We start from the raw sequence: 17,577 nt of genomic DNA on the forward strand, positions 1-17,577 counted from the left end.
GTCCGGGACCCGCTCCTCCTTTCTCTTTAGGGTCTTGCTTTGTTCCTCTCTACCTCTTGTCCCCACAGCTGGAGGTGCCCAGCCTCTTGTCTCCTCTTCTTCTCTGTGGCAGATGCCTCAGGACAAAAACCACAGTCTGAACACAGTAGGCTGTGGATCTCCTGAGGAACTACCCATCCCCCCACCCCAATGTGTTTGGTCTCTTCCGTCACTGCTCTGAAGACAAATATCTTTGCATACTTTGCATACTTTACTAACAGAGAATGCTGACTACTGATACGATATTCTTCTGGTGTGAAAGTGGGTGTCTTTAATTAATTTTAATGACGGATTCTCAAAGGTACATCAGCAAAACAGTCTGATGAAAATGGGGAGGCTGCATATGACCTACCAGGTAAAGTATTCTATGAAAGCTTTCAAACTTTCTTACTATATGATACAGTTTCTGGGAATGTTCCATGACCAAGCATGAAGTACACCTACCACCCACACATGAAAAAGTCCTTAGAGATCAAGGGGGTGGGCAGGCATTCAGCTAATAATGTGGGATCCAAGCCTCCCCCAACCAACCCTGTGGGCATAATGCATGCAAACGTTCAGAAGTTGAAATATTTGCAACCCTTGAATTCTGGGTTCAAATTCTCTTGATGTTATAGATAAAGCTACCAAAACCTTTTAAAAATATCATCATTTTTGATTGAAGTGAAAGAATTATGCCAATACCTTATAAGCCTTGTCTCCAGGGCTGTGTTTCCTGTCTGCCGTGGATATTAGCTTCTTATATTCATAAATGGAAGCATTATCAGACTCCCTATGCACATATGAGTGCCTCATAAGAAAAGAACAACCAAGATAAAACAGGGAGATTATGTAACTATAAAGGTTTGTGTCTCTCATTCGTAAGAATAGTATTTTCTTGTTCTTCTGAACTTTAACATATGTAGATGGCTAAATGTCATGAGTATGTCAATCCTTATGAAACTGAATTGGAGTAAAACTGCTACAAAATTCTTGGGGACAGGTACTGTGATTCAGGGTACTGTAGTATCACCTCAGTATCCTGAATCATAGTGACTGTCCCCAAGAATTCAGGATACTCTAGTATCATAGTATCCTGAATGAGAGGTTTTTCAGAAATAGCAGAATCTGATTATCCTTCTTCCTGTTACTTACATTAGCCATTCTAGGCCATTTTCATTTAAATATGAAAAATGCCTACCCATGTAATGTGAGTCCATACCAAAATCATATTTCCTCCAACTGATTTAATTGTAAGTAAAATACTAGTTTGGAGTCGACCGTACCAGTTAGGATGATTTTTTTTTCACTAAACACCATTTCTCCTTCTTGTCCTTTTCTTTTATGAATTTTAGCCGAGGATTGGATAGTTGCAAACACAGATCTGATCGATAAGACCAAGTTCACCATCACAGGTCTGCCTACAGATGCAAAGATCTTTGTTCGGGTGAAGGCTGTGAACGCCGCGGGCGCCAGCGAGCCCAAATACTACTCCCAGCCCATCCTGGTGAAGGAAATCATAGGTAAGTGGCAAGGCTTTCAAAACTTTGTCTCCATTTCATGTTATTTGATTTTGCTTTTTAACCCCTTTCTTTCTCAAAACCTCCTATTTTGCTGTCCCTCCTTTGATGTATTGTAAATGCCTCCTGGGAGTTAGAAATGAACAAAACAGCTCTTATTTACCAGTGTGGAGGTCAGCTTAGAGTCTGTAACTTGGAATGAGGACCAGCTAGCTAACCTCCCCAGGCTCTGAGCCGGCTCTGGCGGGGCTGCCTGTTCCCACGGAGGGAGCGTGAATGCAGCGGTGCCAACTTCAGCAACGTGGCACCAGTGGGTCTGCGAGGCCAGAGCCGTCTTCATGGTGAGATGAACGCATTATTTGCCCTTTTCAGCGTCTGACCTCCGCCCTGACGGTGCAAAAGCAATGGCGAGTAAAACCACAGGTGCCTCAGCACAGGTCAAGTCAGAGCCACGGAACCAGACTAGTTCTTTCCGTCTTCCTCACCACCTTGCACTTGGAGTTAAAATCAGACGGCCGGCTTTGCCTTGGCATGTTCTTGCTGAAGCATAAAAATTATCCATTTATTAAACCTTGGTCCTCGAGTACACATTTTTCCTACCTCTATGTGGCAGTGAAATGCAAAGTATATATAAAGACCTCACGCTGCGTGCTATATAGCACAGTGGTTGTCTGTAGAAAGAGGGCTGGTACAACTGAGCCAGAGGCTGACCTAGTGACTTTTCTCACACAGTTCCATTTTACTTGAAAAAATGGCCACTTGGCAGGCATTTTTAAGAAAACAAATGGAATGAGCCTGTCACTGTGAAGAAAGCAACTTAGAGTTTTTGTTGTCAGCCTTTCAATGAAAAAATGTGAACTTTGAAGCAAAAATTGGAATTTTGGGAAACTCATATCCATCGCCATGGACTTGACAGCCCTCAACACTTAAAAACTTTTCTCATGAAAAAAATTTTTTTCTCATGAAATAGGCGGTGATATTAATAAATGTAGTTTTTATATTGAATAAGGGAATATGTCAACATTTAGAAGATCTACGTAATGTGGTGAAGTGATGTTTTCCATTAAAAATATGCATGGGTAAGATTTACATTAAAAATGTAAGATAGATTAGTGGATTTTAATGTAACAGAGTATGAAAAGTTAATTGAAGTGGCTTCAGATTCCACGCTGCAGCTCACCTTTAAGAAATCACAATTTATCATGTTTTAGTGTAGGATCAAAAAGGAATATCCATAATTGTCTGAAAAGTTTATTAAAATATTTCTCCTGTCTGTGCAAAGCCAGATTTTCTTCATTTAAATGACTTCAGCCAATACAACACATTACAACAGACTGAACACAGAAACAAATAGGAGACTCCAGATATCCTCTATTAAGTCAGACATTAAATAGATTTGCTAAAATATAAAATAATTCCATTAAAATGTCATTTATGTTGTTATCTTTAAATTAACAACTAGATATTTGAAAAGTTCAGTTTTAATTTCTAATATGGTAAATATTGATAAACCCACATAAGCAGAAGCTGAGAAATTGCTTTTTTGGGAAGGGTCCTTGATAATTTTTTTTCTTTTTCTAAATTTTTTTTTTTGACGTTTATTTATTTTTGAGACAGAGAGAGCATGAATGGGGGAGGGTCAGAGAGAGAGAGGGAGACACAGAATCTGAAACAGGCTCCAGGCTCTGAGCTGTCAGCACAGAGCCCGACGCGGGGCTTGAACTCACGGAACCGCGAGATCATGACCTGAGCCGAAGTCAGATGCTCAGCCAACTGAGCCACCCAGGCACCCCGGGTCCTTGATAATTTTTAAGAGTATGTTAGAAAACTGAGACCAAAACATTTGAGAGTTCCTGTTCCAGGGGAAAGAACACTGGACTGGGGGCCTGGATATCTAAGTTCTAGACCATGTCTGCCACAGACAATTGGGAGTGAGTTACAGGATGGATGGATGGATGGATGGATGGATGGATGGATGCAAGAAAGCATGAAGAGAGGGCACCTGGATGGCTCTGTTGGTTAAGCGTCCGACTTTGGCTCAGGTCACAATTTCATGGTTCATGAGTTCAAGCCCCGTATCGGGCTCTGTGCTGACAGCTCAGAGCCTGGAGTCTGCTTTGGATTCCATGTCTCCCTCTCTCTGCCCTTCTCTCACTCATACTCTGTCTCTCTGTCCATCTCTTAAAAATAAATAAACATTAAAAATTTTTTCTAAAAAAAAGCATGAGGAGTATACATTTTCTTAGTAGATTCAGAAGCCAATCTTTTTAAGTTGAATCCTGTTTCCATCATTTATTAGCTAGTGACCTCAGATAAGAGACTTGATCTTCCTGAGCCTTAATTTGTTCATCTGCAAAATGGAGATAATAATAGTATTTGACAAGAGTGCCTGGGTGGCTTGGTCAGTTAAGTGTCTGAGTTCGGCTCAGATAACGATCTCACAGTTCATGAATTCGAGCCCCATGTCAGGCTCTGGAGCCTGCTTTGGATTCTGGGTCGTCCTCTCTCTCTCTGCCCCTCCCCTGCTCACACTCTGTCTCTGTCTCAAAAATAAATAAACTTTGAAAAAAAATTTTTAATAATAGTACTTGACACATCAAGAGTCTATCAGAATTAAATATATTGAACTTCTCTAAAGAAGACATCCGGATGGCCAACAGGCACATGAAAAGATGTTCAACGTCGCTCCTCATCAGGGAAATACAAATCAAAACCACACTCAGATATCACCTCACGCCAGTCAGAGTGGCCAAAATGAACAAATCAGGAGACTACAGATGCTGGCGAGGATGTGGAGAAACGGGAACCCTCTTGCACTGTTGGTGGGAATGCAAATCGGTGCAGCCGCTCTGGAAAGCAGTGTGGAGGTTCCTCAGAAAATTAAAAATAGACCTACCCGGGGCGCCTGGGTGGCGCAGTCAGTTAAGCGTCCGACTTCAGCCAGGTCACGATCTCGCGGTCCGTGAGTTCGAGCCCCGCGTCGGGCTCTGGGCTGATGGCTCAGAGCCTGGAGCCTGTTTCCGATTCTGTGTCTCCCTCTCTCTCTGCCCCTCCCCCGTTCATGCTCTGTCTCTCTCTGTCCCAAAAATAAATAAACGTTGAAAAAAAAAAATTAAAAAAAAAAAAATAGACCTACCCTATGACCCAGCAATAGCACTGCTAGGAATTTATCCAAGGGATACAGGAGTACCGATGCATAGGGGCACTTGTACCCCAATGTTTATAGCAGCACTCTCAACAATAGCCAAATTATGGAAAGAGCCTAAATGTCCATCAACTGATGAATGGATAAAGAAATTGTGATTTATATACACAATGGAATACTACGTGGCGATGAGAAAAAATGAAATATGGCCTTTTGTAGCAACGTGGATGGAACTGGAGAGTGTGATGCTAAGTGAAATAAGCCATACAGAGAAAGACAGATACCATATGGTTTCACTCTTATGTGGATCCTGAGAAACTTAACAGAAACCCATGGGGGAGGGGAAGAAAAAAAAAAAAAAAGAGGTTAGAGTGGGAGAGAGCCAACGCCTAAGAGACTGTTAAAAACTGAGAACAAACAGGGTTGATGGGGGGTGGGAGGGAGGGGAGGGTGGGTGATGGGTATTGAGGAGGGCGCCTTTTGGGATGAGCACTGGGTGTTGTATGGAAACCAATTTGACAATAAATTTCATATATTAAAAAAAAAAGAATTAAATATATTGATCCATGTTGCTGCTTTACAGAGTGTTTGCCACATAATAAGCTCTCAATATGTGTTAGCTTTTATTATGATGATGGTTTAGTTTACTACAGAATCTGGCTGAGTCTCCTTTTCCTTATATGTAAAGTTAGGGAGTTACACGATCTCCAAATTCTCTTCCAATCCCAACAATCAGTAATCATCATCATCATCATCATCATCATCTCCTCAAGTTTATTGAACACCTACTGTTCTCAACCATTAATCCTCACAACAATTGTACAAATTAGGTGCTTTCATCATCCTGATTTTATGGAACAGGTGTCTGAAACCAGAACTACCATGTATCAGATCCAGGACTCAAACTCAGATCTCTAACTCAGAAGTTCATGCTTCTAAGTAGAGCATAGGACTCAAGCCTGACTCCAGGTTCTTTTTTTTTTTTTTTTTTTTTTTGAGAGAGAGGACACAAGTGAGCAAGAGGCAGAGAGAGAGAGAATGAATCCCATGAGGGGCAGAGAGAAAGAGAGAGAGAGAGAAGCATGGCTCACCCAAAGCGGGGTTCATGTTCACCTGAAGTGGGGCTTGAGTTCACCTGATGTAAGACTCGAGCTCACCCATTGCAGGACTCAAACTCTCGAACTGTGAGATCATGACCTGAACCAAAATCAAAAGTCAGATGCTTAATCGACTGAGCCACCCACCCAGGTGTCCCAAGGCTAACTCCAGGTTCTAATCCTGGCTGTGTCACCAAGGGCACATTACTCAACCTCCTATCCTCCTGTTTCTTTATCATAAAGTAAAATAGTACCTATCCTACAAGGTGGCCTTGAGGTTTAAATTAGTCCCTTCATCAAAAGTGTTTACTCCAGTGTCTGCCACATACTAAGCCCTCAAGTGCTGACACCTGTCTCATCCCTGTGAACCTATGAGCCTTTGACTTCCTGCTTCTGATGGGTTTGCAACAACATGCTCTAGTATCTTTATGGTGTTTAATTAATGAACATTAATACATAGTGGGCTAGGGCCACCTATTATGTACCTGGTAGCCACATGGGGAGAAAGTTACTATCCAATTCCAACAGAATTGCCTAAATAACAAGTGCTAGGTACTAAAACTTTGTTTTGTTTTTTTCTGGTGAGAAAAGGTGGGCACTCCTATCAGCTAATGTGGTGCCTATGGATCTTTTGTGGAATGTTCATTGCAGAATGCATTTGCTGTCAGAAACTGAAAAATATATATAAAATCCTAAGAGAAAACTTGGTGTTTTTCTATAAAGTTGTTTTAGACTTATAATGACTGTAAAAATAGGAAGTTGCTATAAAATCAAGGATGTCAAGGATAAGTTCTGTTGAGTCAGACTGTGAAAATGTCTCTGCTTGAAGAAAGCATTTAGAACTAAAATTACCATACATAATCTTTTAATGGCACATCTAAGATTTTACTGTAGAGACATCAGCACAAGAATATCCCAGTGACTCTCATGCCAGCATGCTTATGTAAGCCTATTTCCAGTGTACTCTACTTATCACAAAATTATGCTGTTCTGCCCTCACTCAGAGCCTCCGAAGATTCGCATCCCAAGGCACCTGAAGCAAACCTATATCCGCAGAGTTGGAGAAGCTGTCAATCTGGTTATACCTTTCCAGGTAATAATTCAAGGGCACTTATTTTCTCTTTCCAGTGCTGGGGTATTTAAGAAGAAGAGACAGGTACTCTAGCACTTAAATTCATCATGACCCAGGACTTCTCAGAGGGAAAGTAGATAAATAATGCAAGAGATCTGGGGAGTGATTAAACAATCTCGTGCTTGTTGAGAAATCTATCAAACTGATAGATTTTCATTCTGCATGAGATAAATGACACCTAGCTTGGACTGGTCTGAAGACAGGGACTACAGTGGGGCAGAGAGGAAACACCAAGGAGATAGCAAAACAAGAAATGCTTGAAGATTCTTTCTGGTCCTATATATCCGTAAAACTAGTCTTCATTTTAAGTGAAGCTCTCGGAGTAATATTCAGGAAAACATCATGTGCTTACTTCCCATGATTACCCGAAACCAAAGGAAGAGGGATAACTGAATGTTGAAATCTTGATGCCACTAACTGAAAGATGCAAACACTGTTAAATCATGGCTCCAGCAAAAGATTCTATTGTTTACAAGATTGACCAAGCCTCACCTATAATAATCAGTTTTGGTCTCATAAACACACACACACACACACACACACACACACACACACACACACACTGTACCACCACCCCATTACTTGTCTGACTCCTTTTAGACCCCTAGACAGCACTATTCAATGGAACTTTCTGTGATGGTGGAAATATTTCACAGGTTCAATGTCCAATATGATAGCCACGAGCCAAATGTGGCCATTGAACACTTGAAATGTGAAACTTGGAACCAGTGCAACTGGGAAGATTAATTTTTAGTTTTCCTTAATTTTAATTTGCTTTAGTTTAAACAGCCTTGTAGTTGTTACATCAGACAGCAAGACTTTAGAATTAGAATTTAGGTCTCTGCACACATTTGAACACACACACAGCTCATTCAGACCCGGGCTCCCATGACAAGCAAGCTAAAAGACAGCCAATTCCAGCACCAGCACCTGGGGCCTACAGCTTGAAGAAGTGATTACCTTCTACATAAAGTGTGCGAAATCAAAACGAAAGCCAAGGAGGACATGAGTATAAACAGGGCAGGGGAGGAAGGAGGTGGCTTGACAAGGTTCCTCCCACTTCTCTCCCCACACAGCCTCAAATAAAACCAGGAATTGGCACTAGGCAGGCACGTGGGCTGGAGTGGGGCTGCTGAATCTGGGCTGCAAAATCTCCAGTTTTTGTACCATGTCTACTGCTAATGCTAATCCCAATTCCCACATCTTGGGAGTCTGTGTGTCTAACTTCTGACTGGGTCTGGGGGGAGGAAAGACCATGAGAACAGGGACCTCACAGGTATGGCATCCCAGAGGCTGCTCAGCTGCCAGGAAGGGGGCAATGAGACCATTGTGTCATGTTTATCTATTTGCGGAACCTCAAGAGTTCTCATGAACATCTCGTTTGATCCTAAGAAATACCTTGTGAGGCAAGAAGGGCAGATTTCCTTACCACCACTTGACAGGAGAAGAAACTGATGTTCAGAGAAGTTAGGTGACTTGCCCAAGGTTACACAAGTAAATGGCACTTTCAAGAGCAGAGTCCATGTCTGTGGACACTTCCTCCAGTGCCTTTTTTTTTTTTTCTACTGCATATATTATCGGAAAACTCTGGTTTTTGTTTCCCCAGTAGTGAAAGCAAATTGTACATTTACAGAAGTGAAACCTGGAACTGTTTTTCCTTATCTTTAACAGTATTGTTCTCCACTTCCCACATGTAAGTCTAAGCACCCTGACCATTCTTCAAACTCTGTAGGCAGGGGTTTGATGTGGGTCTCTCACATTTTTTATCATAACCTATCAACAAGCCATGTTAGGAGCCCAAAGGAAGGCTATGCCTTACTTGACTGAATTAATCTTTGGCTCCTGTCTGCAGGGTGAGCCTGGGTCTTTGGAAATCCTAGGAAGTTCCGTTGTAATATAAACCAAAACATGTATTCTTGAATTAGATTATAATCCCCCAAAACTTGCTGTTAAAGTATACTTTCAGCAGCTAGAAAGAGCAGAGAGAGAATCGTAGACAAGTCTGAAATAAGTGGTACGATGCTGTGGAAATAATATCATGTACATTTAGATAACAATAAAGCACGTATGTAGTGTGCAGAAGCTTTAGGAACTTCAGTCTTGGGGCACCTTAGTGGCTCAGTCAGTTAAGCGTCCAACTTGGGCTCAGGTCATGATCTCACAGGTCGTGAGTTCAAGCCCCGCATCGGGCTCTGTGCTGACAGCTCAGAGCCTGGAGGCTGCTTCAGATTCTGTGTCTCCCTTTCTCTGCACCTTGCTTGTGCTTTCTCTCTGTCAAAAACAAATAAACATTAAAAAAGAAATTGGAAAAAAATAATAGTAAAAGAACTTCAGTCTTTATAACCATTCTGTGAGATAGGTACTGTCATTGTTCTCATTTTACAGTTTGGGAAATTGAGGCAGAGAGAGAGTTTAAGTAACTTGCCCAAGGTCACACAGCTATTAAGAAGTAGAGTCAGCATCCAAATACAGATTCCAGGGCCCATGTTCTTAACCGTTATGCTATGTTATACAGGCTTTGGAGCTAGAGAGACCTGTCGGTAAGACCTGGTTCCAGCACTTACTTAAGTCACAAGGCCTTAGGCAAGTCACTTAATTCCTTTATGCAAAAAGTGAGGATAATGACATTTATTATCTTGATGGGAAGATGAAAGGAAATAGTAAACATCATGTACCTAATGTAGTGCCTTGCACACAGAATGCAACCAACAGGCAATGCGAGTATTACTGCTTCTGCCATAGTCGCTGACCACCAGGCTGTCGCCAACCTTGCCGAAAATGGGATCAACAACTGTCATTTTTTGTAACACTGAAAAAAAAATCTTGAAACCATCTGTTTTCCCTCCCCCTCTACTTTTTCCTGTCTTTCTCTTTAGGGAAAACCAAGACCAGAATTAACTTGGAAGAAAGATGGTGCAGAAATTGATAAGAATCAAATAAACATTCGCAACTCTGAGACTGATACAATCATATTTATCAGAAAAGCAGAAAGGAGCCACTCTGGGAAATATGATCTGCAAGTCAAAGTGGAAAAATTTGTGGAAACGGCTTCAATCGATATCCAGATCGTTGGTAGGTTTGGAAGAATGTTCTATCAAAGCAATATTTGTACTAATTGTCCTTGTCATTAAGGCAAGAGTAAGAATTTGTGTTAGAGTGGCTTTCCATAAAATTCTTTTTTTAGAATTAAAATTACATTGGTAAAATTTGCATTTCAAAATACCTTTTTTCTTACTAGAAAAACTAATCATGGAGACTTAGGGCATATATGTTAAAGAAAATTAATATATGTACTTTTTAGTGCAAACCATCTGTACCGCTTCATAATCCAGTTCTCTCTTATTCTGTTTCTTAACTCCTTGATGATGAAACTATTTCCTGTTTTGAATTCTGGCATAAAAAACAAAGCAGATTCTAAACATAGTTTAACATGTTTCTCACCACACCTAAAATTTTCAACTAATACAGTTTTAATGGAGAGGGAAGAGTTTTTTTAAATGTAAGGAAGATGTACCTAAATAGTTAAACACCTAATTGGTTATTCCTACAGGGCTAGGTACTCACTCTCCTGTCCAAATAAATGAATAAATAAGTGTAGGTCTTACTTCTGTCCAGAGTTAGGGTAATAGAGGGAGGATCTCTCACAGATAGGCCCCTCTCACTTGAACTGTTCTGTAATTTTTGCAATGCGAAGAAATGCATTTAAGAGCATAGCTACAGAAGCCTCGTTTCCAGTCCAGTCATTTTTATTATTCTATTTCAGCAAATTTGCTGAAACTAGGAGTTTTCTCACTAAAGGAGAAACTTCCTGTTGGCTGAAATTTCACGCCCTTTAAGCTAAGTACTGTCTTCCTACTGGCTTACCGTTCTTGATTTCTGTTAAGTTGAGGGGAGTGCTGAGGCTACCCTGTGCCCTTGGATCTGGCTGGGCTCCATTCTAATGGGAACCCCCATGGAAACCCCCACTCTAATGGGAGCCTCCAGGTCTGGAAGAGCACCTTCCCTCTGAAACACACAGAAGGACTTCTCTTTTCCACTTTGCCATGTAGTTACTTTAACAGGTAGTTCTAAGTGCCCAGGACATTGCTTGCACACTCAAAGTGTTCAATAAATAGTGATTATTATTCTAGTTATTTTATTGGTTCCAAATTTAACATTGGCAGAGAGATAAAATAAGTTTTCTTCATGCACGTTAAAGACACCTTTTGGGTACAGCAGAGGAACCCACTCACAGGCTGTGGCCTCCATGCCTCGCACCAAAAGCTAGAGCTGCTTGGCCCAGGTGGGCTCTAAGATTTGGAGCCCAGGGTCAGCTTACATTTCCCATTAGGCAGTGTAGCCTTGTGATTCATTGCCAGTAGCCTGCTCTTGGAGTGAAGGTTGATGAGGTTTGAAATTTCATTTAAATTTTCCTTTCAAAATCCTTGTCTTTCCATGAAGATAAAAGTCAAGAGTTTCCAGATGAGCTTAGCTGGAGTGCATTCCACTCTCCTAAAGTTTAAGAATGGTGAAAGAAATGTGGGTAGAAATGCAGGGAAGGAAGGGCATTTTAAAACATCTTCCTACAATGAAGTACAGCAGTCCTGTTTATTGATGGAGACAGGTTCCCAGATGTCTGAAACTGTGAGTAGTACCAAACCCTATATATGCTGTTTTGTCCTATACGTACATACCTATGATAAAATTCAATTTATAAATTAGGCACAGTAAGAGATTAACAAAAGTAACTAACAATAAAACAGAACAAGTACAACCATGTACCGTAATAAAAGTTAATCTCTCTCACAAAATATCTCACTGTACTGTACTCACCCTTCTTCTGATGATGTGAGATGATAAAATGCCTACATGGTGACATGAAGTAAGGTGAATGATGCAGGCATTGTGACGTAGCATTAGGTTACCACTGACTTTCTGACACTATATCAGAAGGAGGAGCATCTGCTTCCCGATCTTGGTTGCCTGGGGTAATGGAAACCTCTGAAAGGTAAACAGCCATTAAGGTGGGGGACCACTGCATATGTTGGGAGGGAAAATGACCTCATAATGATGTCATGAATTCGTCCTCTAGACCGTCCAGGTCCACCTCAACTGGTGAAGATTGAGGATGTCTGGGGAGAGAATGTTGCTCTATCATGGATACCACCAAAGGATGATGGAAATGCAGCCATCACAGGGTACACGATCCAGAAAGCTGATAAGAAGAGCATGGTAAGGTCTGGCCATCTCTGGTTCAGCAGCAGCAAAATCGCATTTCATCAAAAGTAAAGGGGGGCAGGGCATGAGGTCCTCTTAAGGACATGAATATTTACTTTGCTTGGTTATCATGAGGCTAAAACAGTATAAAGCAGCTGACATAGTGCTCAATGGAATTCAATAAATTCATTTGTTCAACAAATATTTAGTCACTCTGGATTCTGACTCAGATTTATATCCATGCAACTCTTTCTCCTTGTAAAATAAATGTTGGATAACATGTATAGAAAGAGACCAGTTAGAAAAGAAAGATTCTGAAGAGAACAGCAAGTGCAAAGTTCCTGAAGAGGGCAGGAGCTTATTAGTGCGTTCAAGAGGCAACCTAGTCGGAGTACGATTTATTATTACCTGTATTTAATAGATGAGGAAACTGAGGCTCAGAAAGGATAAATGACTTGCTCGAGATCACCATTTTAAATGTTAAAGTCTAGGTGCTCCTGCATCAGAATCCATCCTCTACACCGTACTACTGCCCTACCTGTATGTGAATGAATGAATAAATGAATATTTGGGCACACAATGGCATCGAGCCCCTCTTCCTTCTCATAGGAAGAGTGAAATATCATACTTAATGATATTGACAGGAAGTCCTCAGGCATTTACACTAGTAGATGTCAGTAAGAACTTGTCTTCTTGGATAGCCAGTCAAGTCCGGGTGAACCTGGACGGACTTTCTCACTGTTGACTGAGTTCTAACTGGTGACGGAGACTGATCCCCAACCTCTGCACCCCTGTGTTTCTGTCTGTCCAGTGTAACTCCCAGGAGATACCACACCATTGTCTCATTGTGGCTACAGATGCTACTCTTCACTTAAATTCCTGTTGTTATTCATAACTTCATAGACATTTTTTTCATTATGTGTGCCAACACATTAATTTATTCTTCATTCACTATATGTTGAGCACTGTTCTAGCTACTGGATCGGGGGGAAAAAAAGGAGCACTCACAATCTAGGCAAGAAGAAAAACATCATAAAACCAAATGACAAAGCAATACAATAAATGCTGGAATAAATTTTGGAATAAAGTGCTCTGGGAATAAAGGAAGTCATAACTACATTTGCCTGGTGTCCTAAAAATATTCAAAATATGGACCACCCGGGTGGCTCAGTCAGTTAAGTGTCCAATACCTGATGTCATCTCAGGTCTTGATCTCAAGGATGTGAGTTCAAGCCACTTTGTGTTGGGCTCTTACTCTGGGCATGGAGCCTACTTAAAAAATATATATCTAAAATACTGAGATAATGATGGCCCCTAAAAATTCTAAGAAAAATCCTTTTCCTTTATGCACTTTTTATCAGAAAATGTATTTTCTTGGGGCACCTGAAAACATGTGGCTCAGCTGGTTAAGCGTCCAACTCTTGATTTCAGCTCAGGTCATGATCTCATGATTCATGGGTTCAACCCCAAGTCCGGCTCTGACAGGGCGGAACCTGCTGGTGATTCTCTCTCTCTCTCTCTCTCTCTCTTTCTGCCCATCCCCCATGCTCTCTCTCTCTCTCTTTCTCTTTCTCTCAATATAAATAAAAATAAAATTAAAAGCATCTAAAAAATGTATTTTCTCAATTAGTGGTACTAAACATCTGTGGTTCTCTACTGGTTGCAAGATAAACTTTGAGACCACTCTATTTCTTGGTATGGTGAGGAAAAATTGAAAAGAAAATTACTTGTTTTAGCTTCTCATTCATTCATTCATTCATTAATTCATTCGGGTAGTCAATAAACATTTATTTTGTGCATAGTACCTACTATGTGCCAGGTATTATAATAGGCACTGGAGATACAGGGGTAAGAAGAAAAGTTGTGTTTTCTTCTCATCGTGCTGTGTCCATTTCAGTGGAGGAGGTAGACAGGAAACAAGTAAAACAGTAAATATATAATGTAATTTAAGGTAGCAAGTGCTGCAAAGAAAACTTAGCCAGGTTAAGGTGAGAGAGTATAACCAGCACAGAATGGTGGGAGGGTGAACAGTCAGGGAAGAGGTTTAATATCTGAGCAAAGACCCAGAAGAACCTACTTTAATATTAGGCAAACTTACTGGGTTATATTAATTTTTCTCTAGTGATTTAGCATCATCTCTTCTTCAGAATAGATGTTTGCACAAAAATCCTTTTTTAATGTTTTTTTTCAAATTTATTCTTGAGAGAAAGAGAGAGCGAGGGAGTGGCAGAGAGAGAGAGGGGGCCAGAGAATCCAAAGTGGGCTCTGCACTGACAGCAGACAGCCTGATTTAGGGCTCGAACTCACAAACCGCAAGATCGTGACCTGAGCCAAAGTTGGACGCTCAACTGACTGAGCCACCCAGGCGCCCCTGTTTACACTAAAATTTTAAAATCAGATGTTGTTATACAAAAGATAGGTGACAGACACTGTACACTTAGGAAGAAAATATAAAGGTAGGAGTTGACATCTAGGGTATATGAATCTAATGTGTAAATGAAGATTAAACTATAGGGGTGCCTAGGTGGCTCAGTCGGTTAAACATCTGACTCTTGCTTTCAGCTCAGGTCATGATCTCATGGTTCGTGAGTTCAAGGTCCCTCATCAGGCTCTGTGCTGATAGTGTGGAACCTGCTTGGGATTCTCTGTCTCCCTCTCTCACTGCCCTTCCCTGACTCACGCTCTCTCTCTCTCTCTCTCTCTCTCAAAAAAAAAATAAAGATTTTAAAAAATATTAAATTATACATAATCAAGTATATTATAAAATGTTAAACAAATTAAATGTACGTTGTTAGTACTCTCAATATAAAAATCAGTGCTATTTTTCTCATAGTTAATAAAACATCCCCACTGTTTATTCTAATCAACAGTTGGAATAGTTGTGTGTTTTTAGATGATTTTTCTCAAAAAAAAATTTTTTTTTCCTTTAGGAATGGTTCACTGTCATTGAGCATTATCACCGAACCAATGCTACCATTACTGAACTGGTCATAGGAAATGAATATTATTTCCGGGTCTTTGCTGAGAACATGTGTGGCCTCAGTGAGGATGCAACAATGACTAAGGAGAGTGCTGTGATCGCCAAGGATGGTGAGTTAGCAGTGGACTCATATAAGGAGGTTCTGGACTCAATTCCAGTATGTGGGGGTGTGAGGGGTTTCCTTTTGTTTTTGTTTTGTTTTGTTTTCTTTTGTTTTGTTTTGTTTTGTTTTATAGAGGCTTCCCTACCACGATTAAATCCAATCTCCAGCCCCTCTCCCTTCCCTGGAGGTCTGAGGATGGGACTGAAAGTTTGAAACCACTAATCACAGCTGGCAACAAGTCCCCATCCTTCAGTCCAAAGGTCACCTCATTAATTTAACAAAAGACCCTTTTATAACTTTCCTCCCTTAGGAAATTTCAAGGGTTTTAGGAGCTCTGTGACAGAAATGGGGCCAGAAGACCAAATATTTACAGTGAAGTCTTGGATTGCGAGTGTTCCGCAAGACATGAATATTTCTAATGTATTTTTATGAGATAAACGAGTTGTCTTGCAGTGCTAGTAGTATGTGATGCCGGTCATCACGTGATCATAACTAAGCCAATGTTTCCTGAAATTCACTTTGATATACCAGTGCTTTGGATTACAAGCATGTTTCTGGAATGAATTATGCTTGCAAACCAAGGTTTTAATGTATTTCTTATTATAAATCACAATATTACAACTGGACATCTGGAAACCCCAGTTTTCAATGACTAGATGTTCTCAAGAAGATTGGCTATAGAGATGTGGTGAAAGGGAATTCAGAAACTGATAAACACACATTTTTAAATTGTGGTAAAAATGTTTGAGTAAAATGTTGATTTTACCAGTAAAAATTTTTATTTTTATTTATTTTTTAACTGTTTATTTATGTATTTTGAGAGGAGGTGGGCAGAGAGAGGGAGAGAGGGCATCCCAAGCAGTCTCCACTCTGTCAGCACAGTGCCCAACGTGGGGCTCAATCTTACAAACTGAGATTATGACCTAAGCTAAAATCAAGAATCAGAGGCTTAACTGATTGAACAACCCAGGGTGCCCCTTATTTTTATTTTTAATATTGCATTTTTTAAAAAATATAAACTTTCTGACTTCTTTCCAACTTCTGGGCTGTGGGTCTGGATGGCTAAAATCAGAGATAGGAATTTCATTTCCTCATAAACCACTGTCCTTAAAGTCCTCATTGCTCATTGCCTTTACATTAAAATATACTGTTGATCAAAATATTCAGATACCAGATTCTTCTCAGTATTTCTTTCAGTCTCAGATGACCGTACTGACTTTGTGTCCCAGTGCGATTGTCCGTTTGTACACTTCAGAATGAATGTTGTGTGGAATTCACCCATATTTTCACATGTTTTTATAAGCTCAGGGGAGTTTTAACCATGAATAAAGTATGCCAAGAATGACATATTCTCAGGCCAATTTGTGTTTTTCTAATGCTTGTTTTTAAGGTAAAATCTACAAAAATCCAGTGTATGAAGATTTTGATTTCACGGAGGCACCCATGTTTACTCAGCCTTTGGTTAACACCTATGCTGTGGCTGGTTACAATGCTACCCTGAACTGCAGTGTGAGAGGAAATCCTAAGGTACCATTTTTTCAATCACATTAGTTAAATTTAAGAATTAGTCCCAAATTGCCCTTTGTTTTAAAATTTTTTTTTAACATTTTTATTTATTTTTGAGAGACCGAGCATGAACAGGAGAGGGGCAGATAGAGAGGGAGACACAGAATCCAAAGCAGGCTCCAGGTTCTGAGCTGTCAGCACAGTGCCTGATGCGGGGCTCAAACCCACAAACCGTGAGATCATGACCTGAGCTGAAGTCGGATGCTTAACTGACTGAGCCACCCAGGCGCCCCCAAATCCCCTTTTTGTTTTATGTTAGACACATTATAATTGCAAATAACAATATAAGTTGTGCTATTGTATCTTTTTCTGGGATAGGGAGGAGAGTGCAGCATTGTGGTGTTGGTGGATAATTAGGTCCACTATTTAAATACAGTAGTAAAAAAATGCTTATATTTCTTTACTAAATAAAAGATGACTATTTAGGAAAACCCAAAACACCCATTTTAAAAAATACTGAGAGGTAAGGAGATGGAAGTAATATTGTTTCACCTGAAAAATCTGGTGGTAATATTGATTCATCAAATTTTCTAAAATAGATTAAAGCAAATGATGATACTGTAATGCAAGGCAGAATATAAAATGTGCTGTCCTAGGAAGGAAGACATCATATCTGATTGAAGAGATTTAGAAAGGTTTTAAGGTTTCTTGATGGCATTTGAAAAGAGCAACGAATTAATGAATGTTTCCCATAGAGATATTTTTTTTCCTGGTGGCACTGTGGGAAAAGTGCCCTAGAATTTGGAAACATTGCAAAGTGGTATGATTCCTGCATATACCATCAGATGGAATAGACGAGTCAAGGGAGAAGTTACACTGA

General features: G+C 40.3%; 1 protein-coding gene across 9 annotated transcripts in view; it reads left to right on the forward strand.

The window, feature by feature from the left end:
• MYBPC1 (myosin binding protein C1) overlaps positions 1 to 17,577 on the forward strand; it is an 88,493-nt gene that overhangs the window by 64,692 nt on the left and 6,224 nt on the right. For 6 of the 9 annotated variants that reach the window (XM_045462916.1, XM_045462919.1, XM_045462921.1 and 3 more), the window contains 7 exons: positions 341 to 394; positions 1,374 to 1,541; positions 6,785 to 6,873; positions 9,789 to 9,984; positions 11,984 to 12,123; positions 15,039 to 15,198; positions 16,582 to 16,718. In XM_045462916.1, the coding sequence (XP_045318872.1) occupies positions 341 to 394; positions 1,374 to 1,541; positions 6,785 to 6,873; positions 9,789 to 9,984; positions 11,984 to 12,123; positions 15,039 to 15,198; positions 16,582 to 16,718 (944 nt within the window). The remainder of the gene's footprint in view (positions 1 to 340; positions 395 to 1,373; positions 1,542 to 6,784; positions 6,874 to 9,788; positions 9,985 to 11,983; positions 12,124 to 15,038; positions 15,199 to 16,581; positions 16,719 to 17,577) is intronic. The other 3 variants (XM_045462920.1, XM_045462924.1, XM_045462922.1) reach the window with 1 other exon arrangement.

Source organism: Leopardus geoffroyi, chromosome B4 (genome assembly GCF_018350155.1).
Source record: "Leopardus geoffroyi isolate Oge1 chromosome B4, O.geoffroyi_Oge1_pat1.0, whole genome shotgun sequence".
NCBI lineage: Eukaryota > Metazoa > Chordata > Mammalia > Carnivora > Felidae > Leopardus > Leopardus geoffroyi.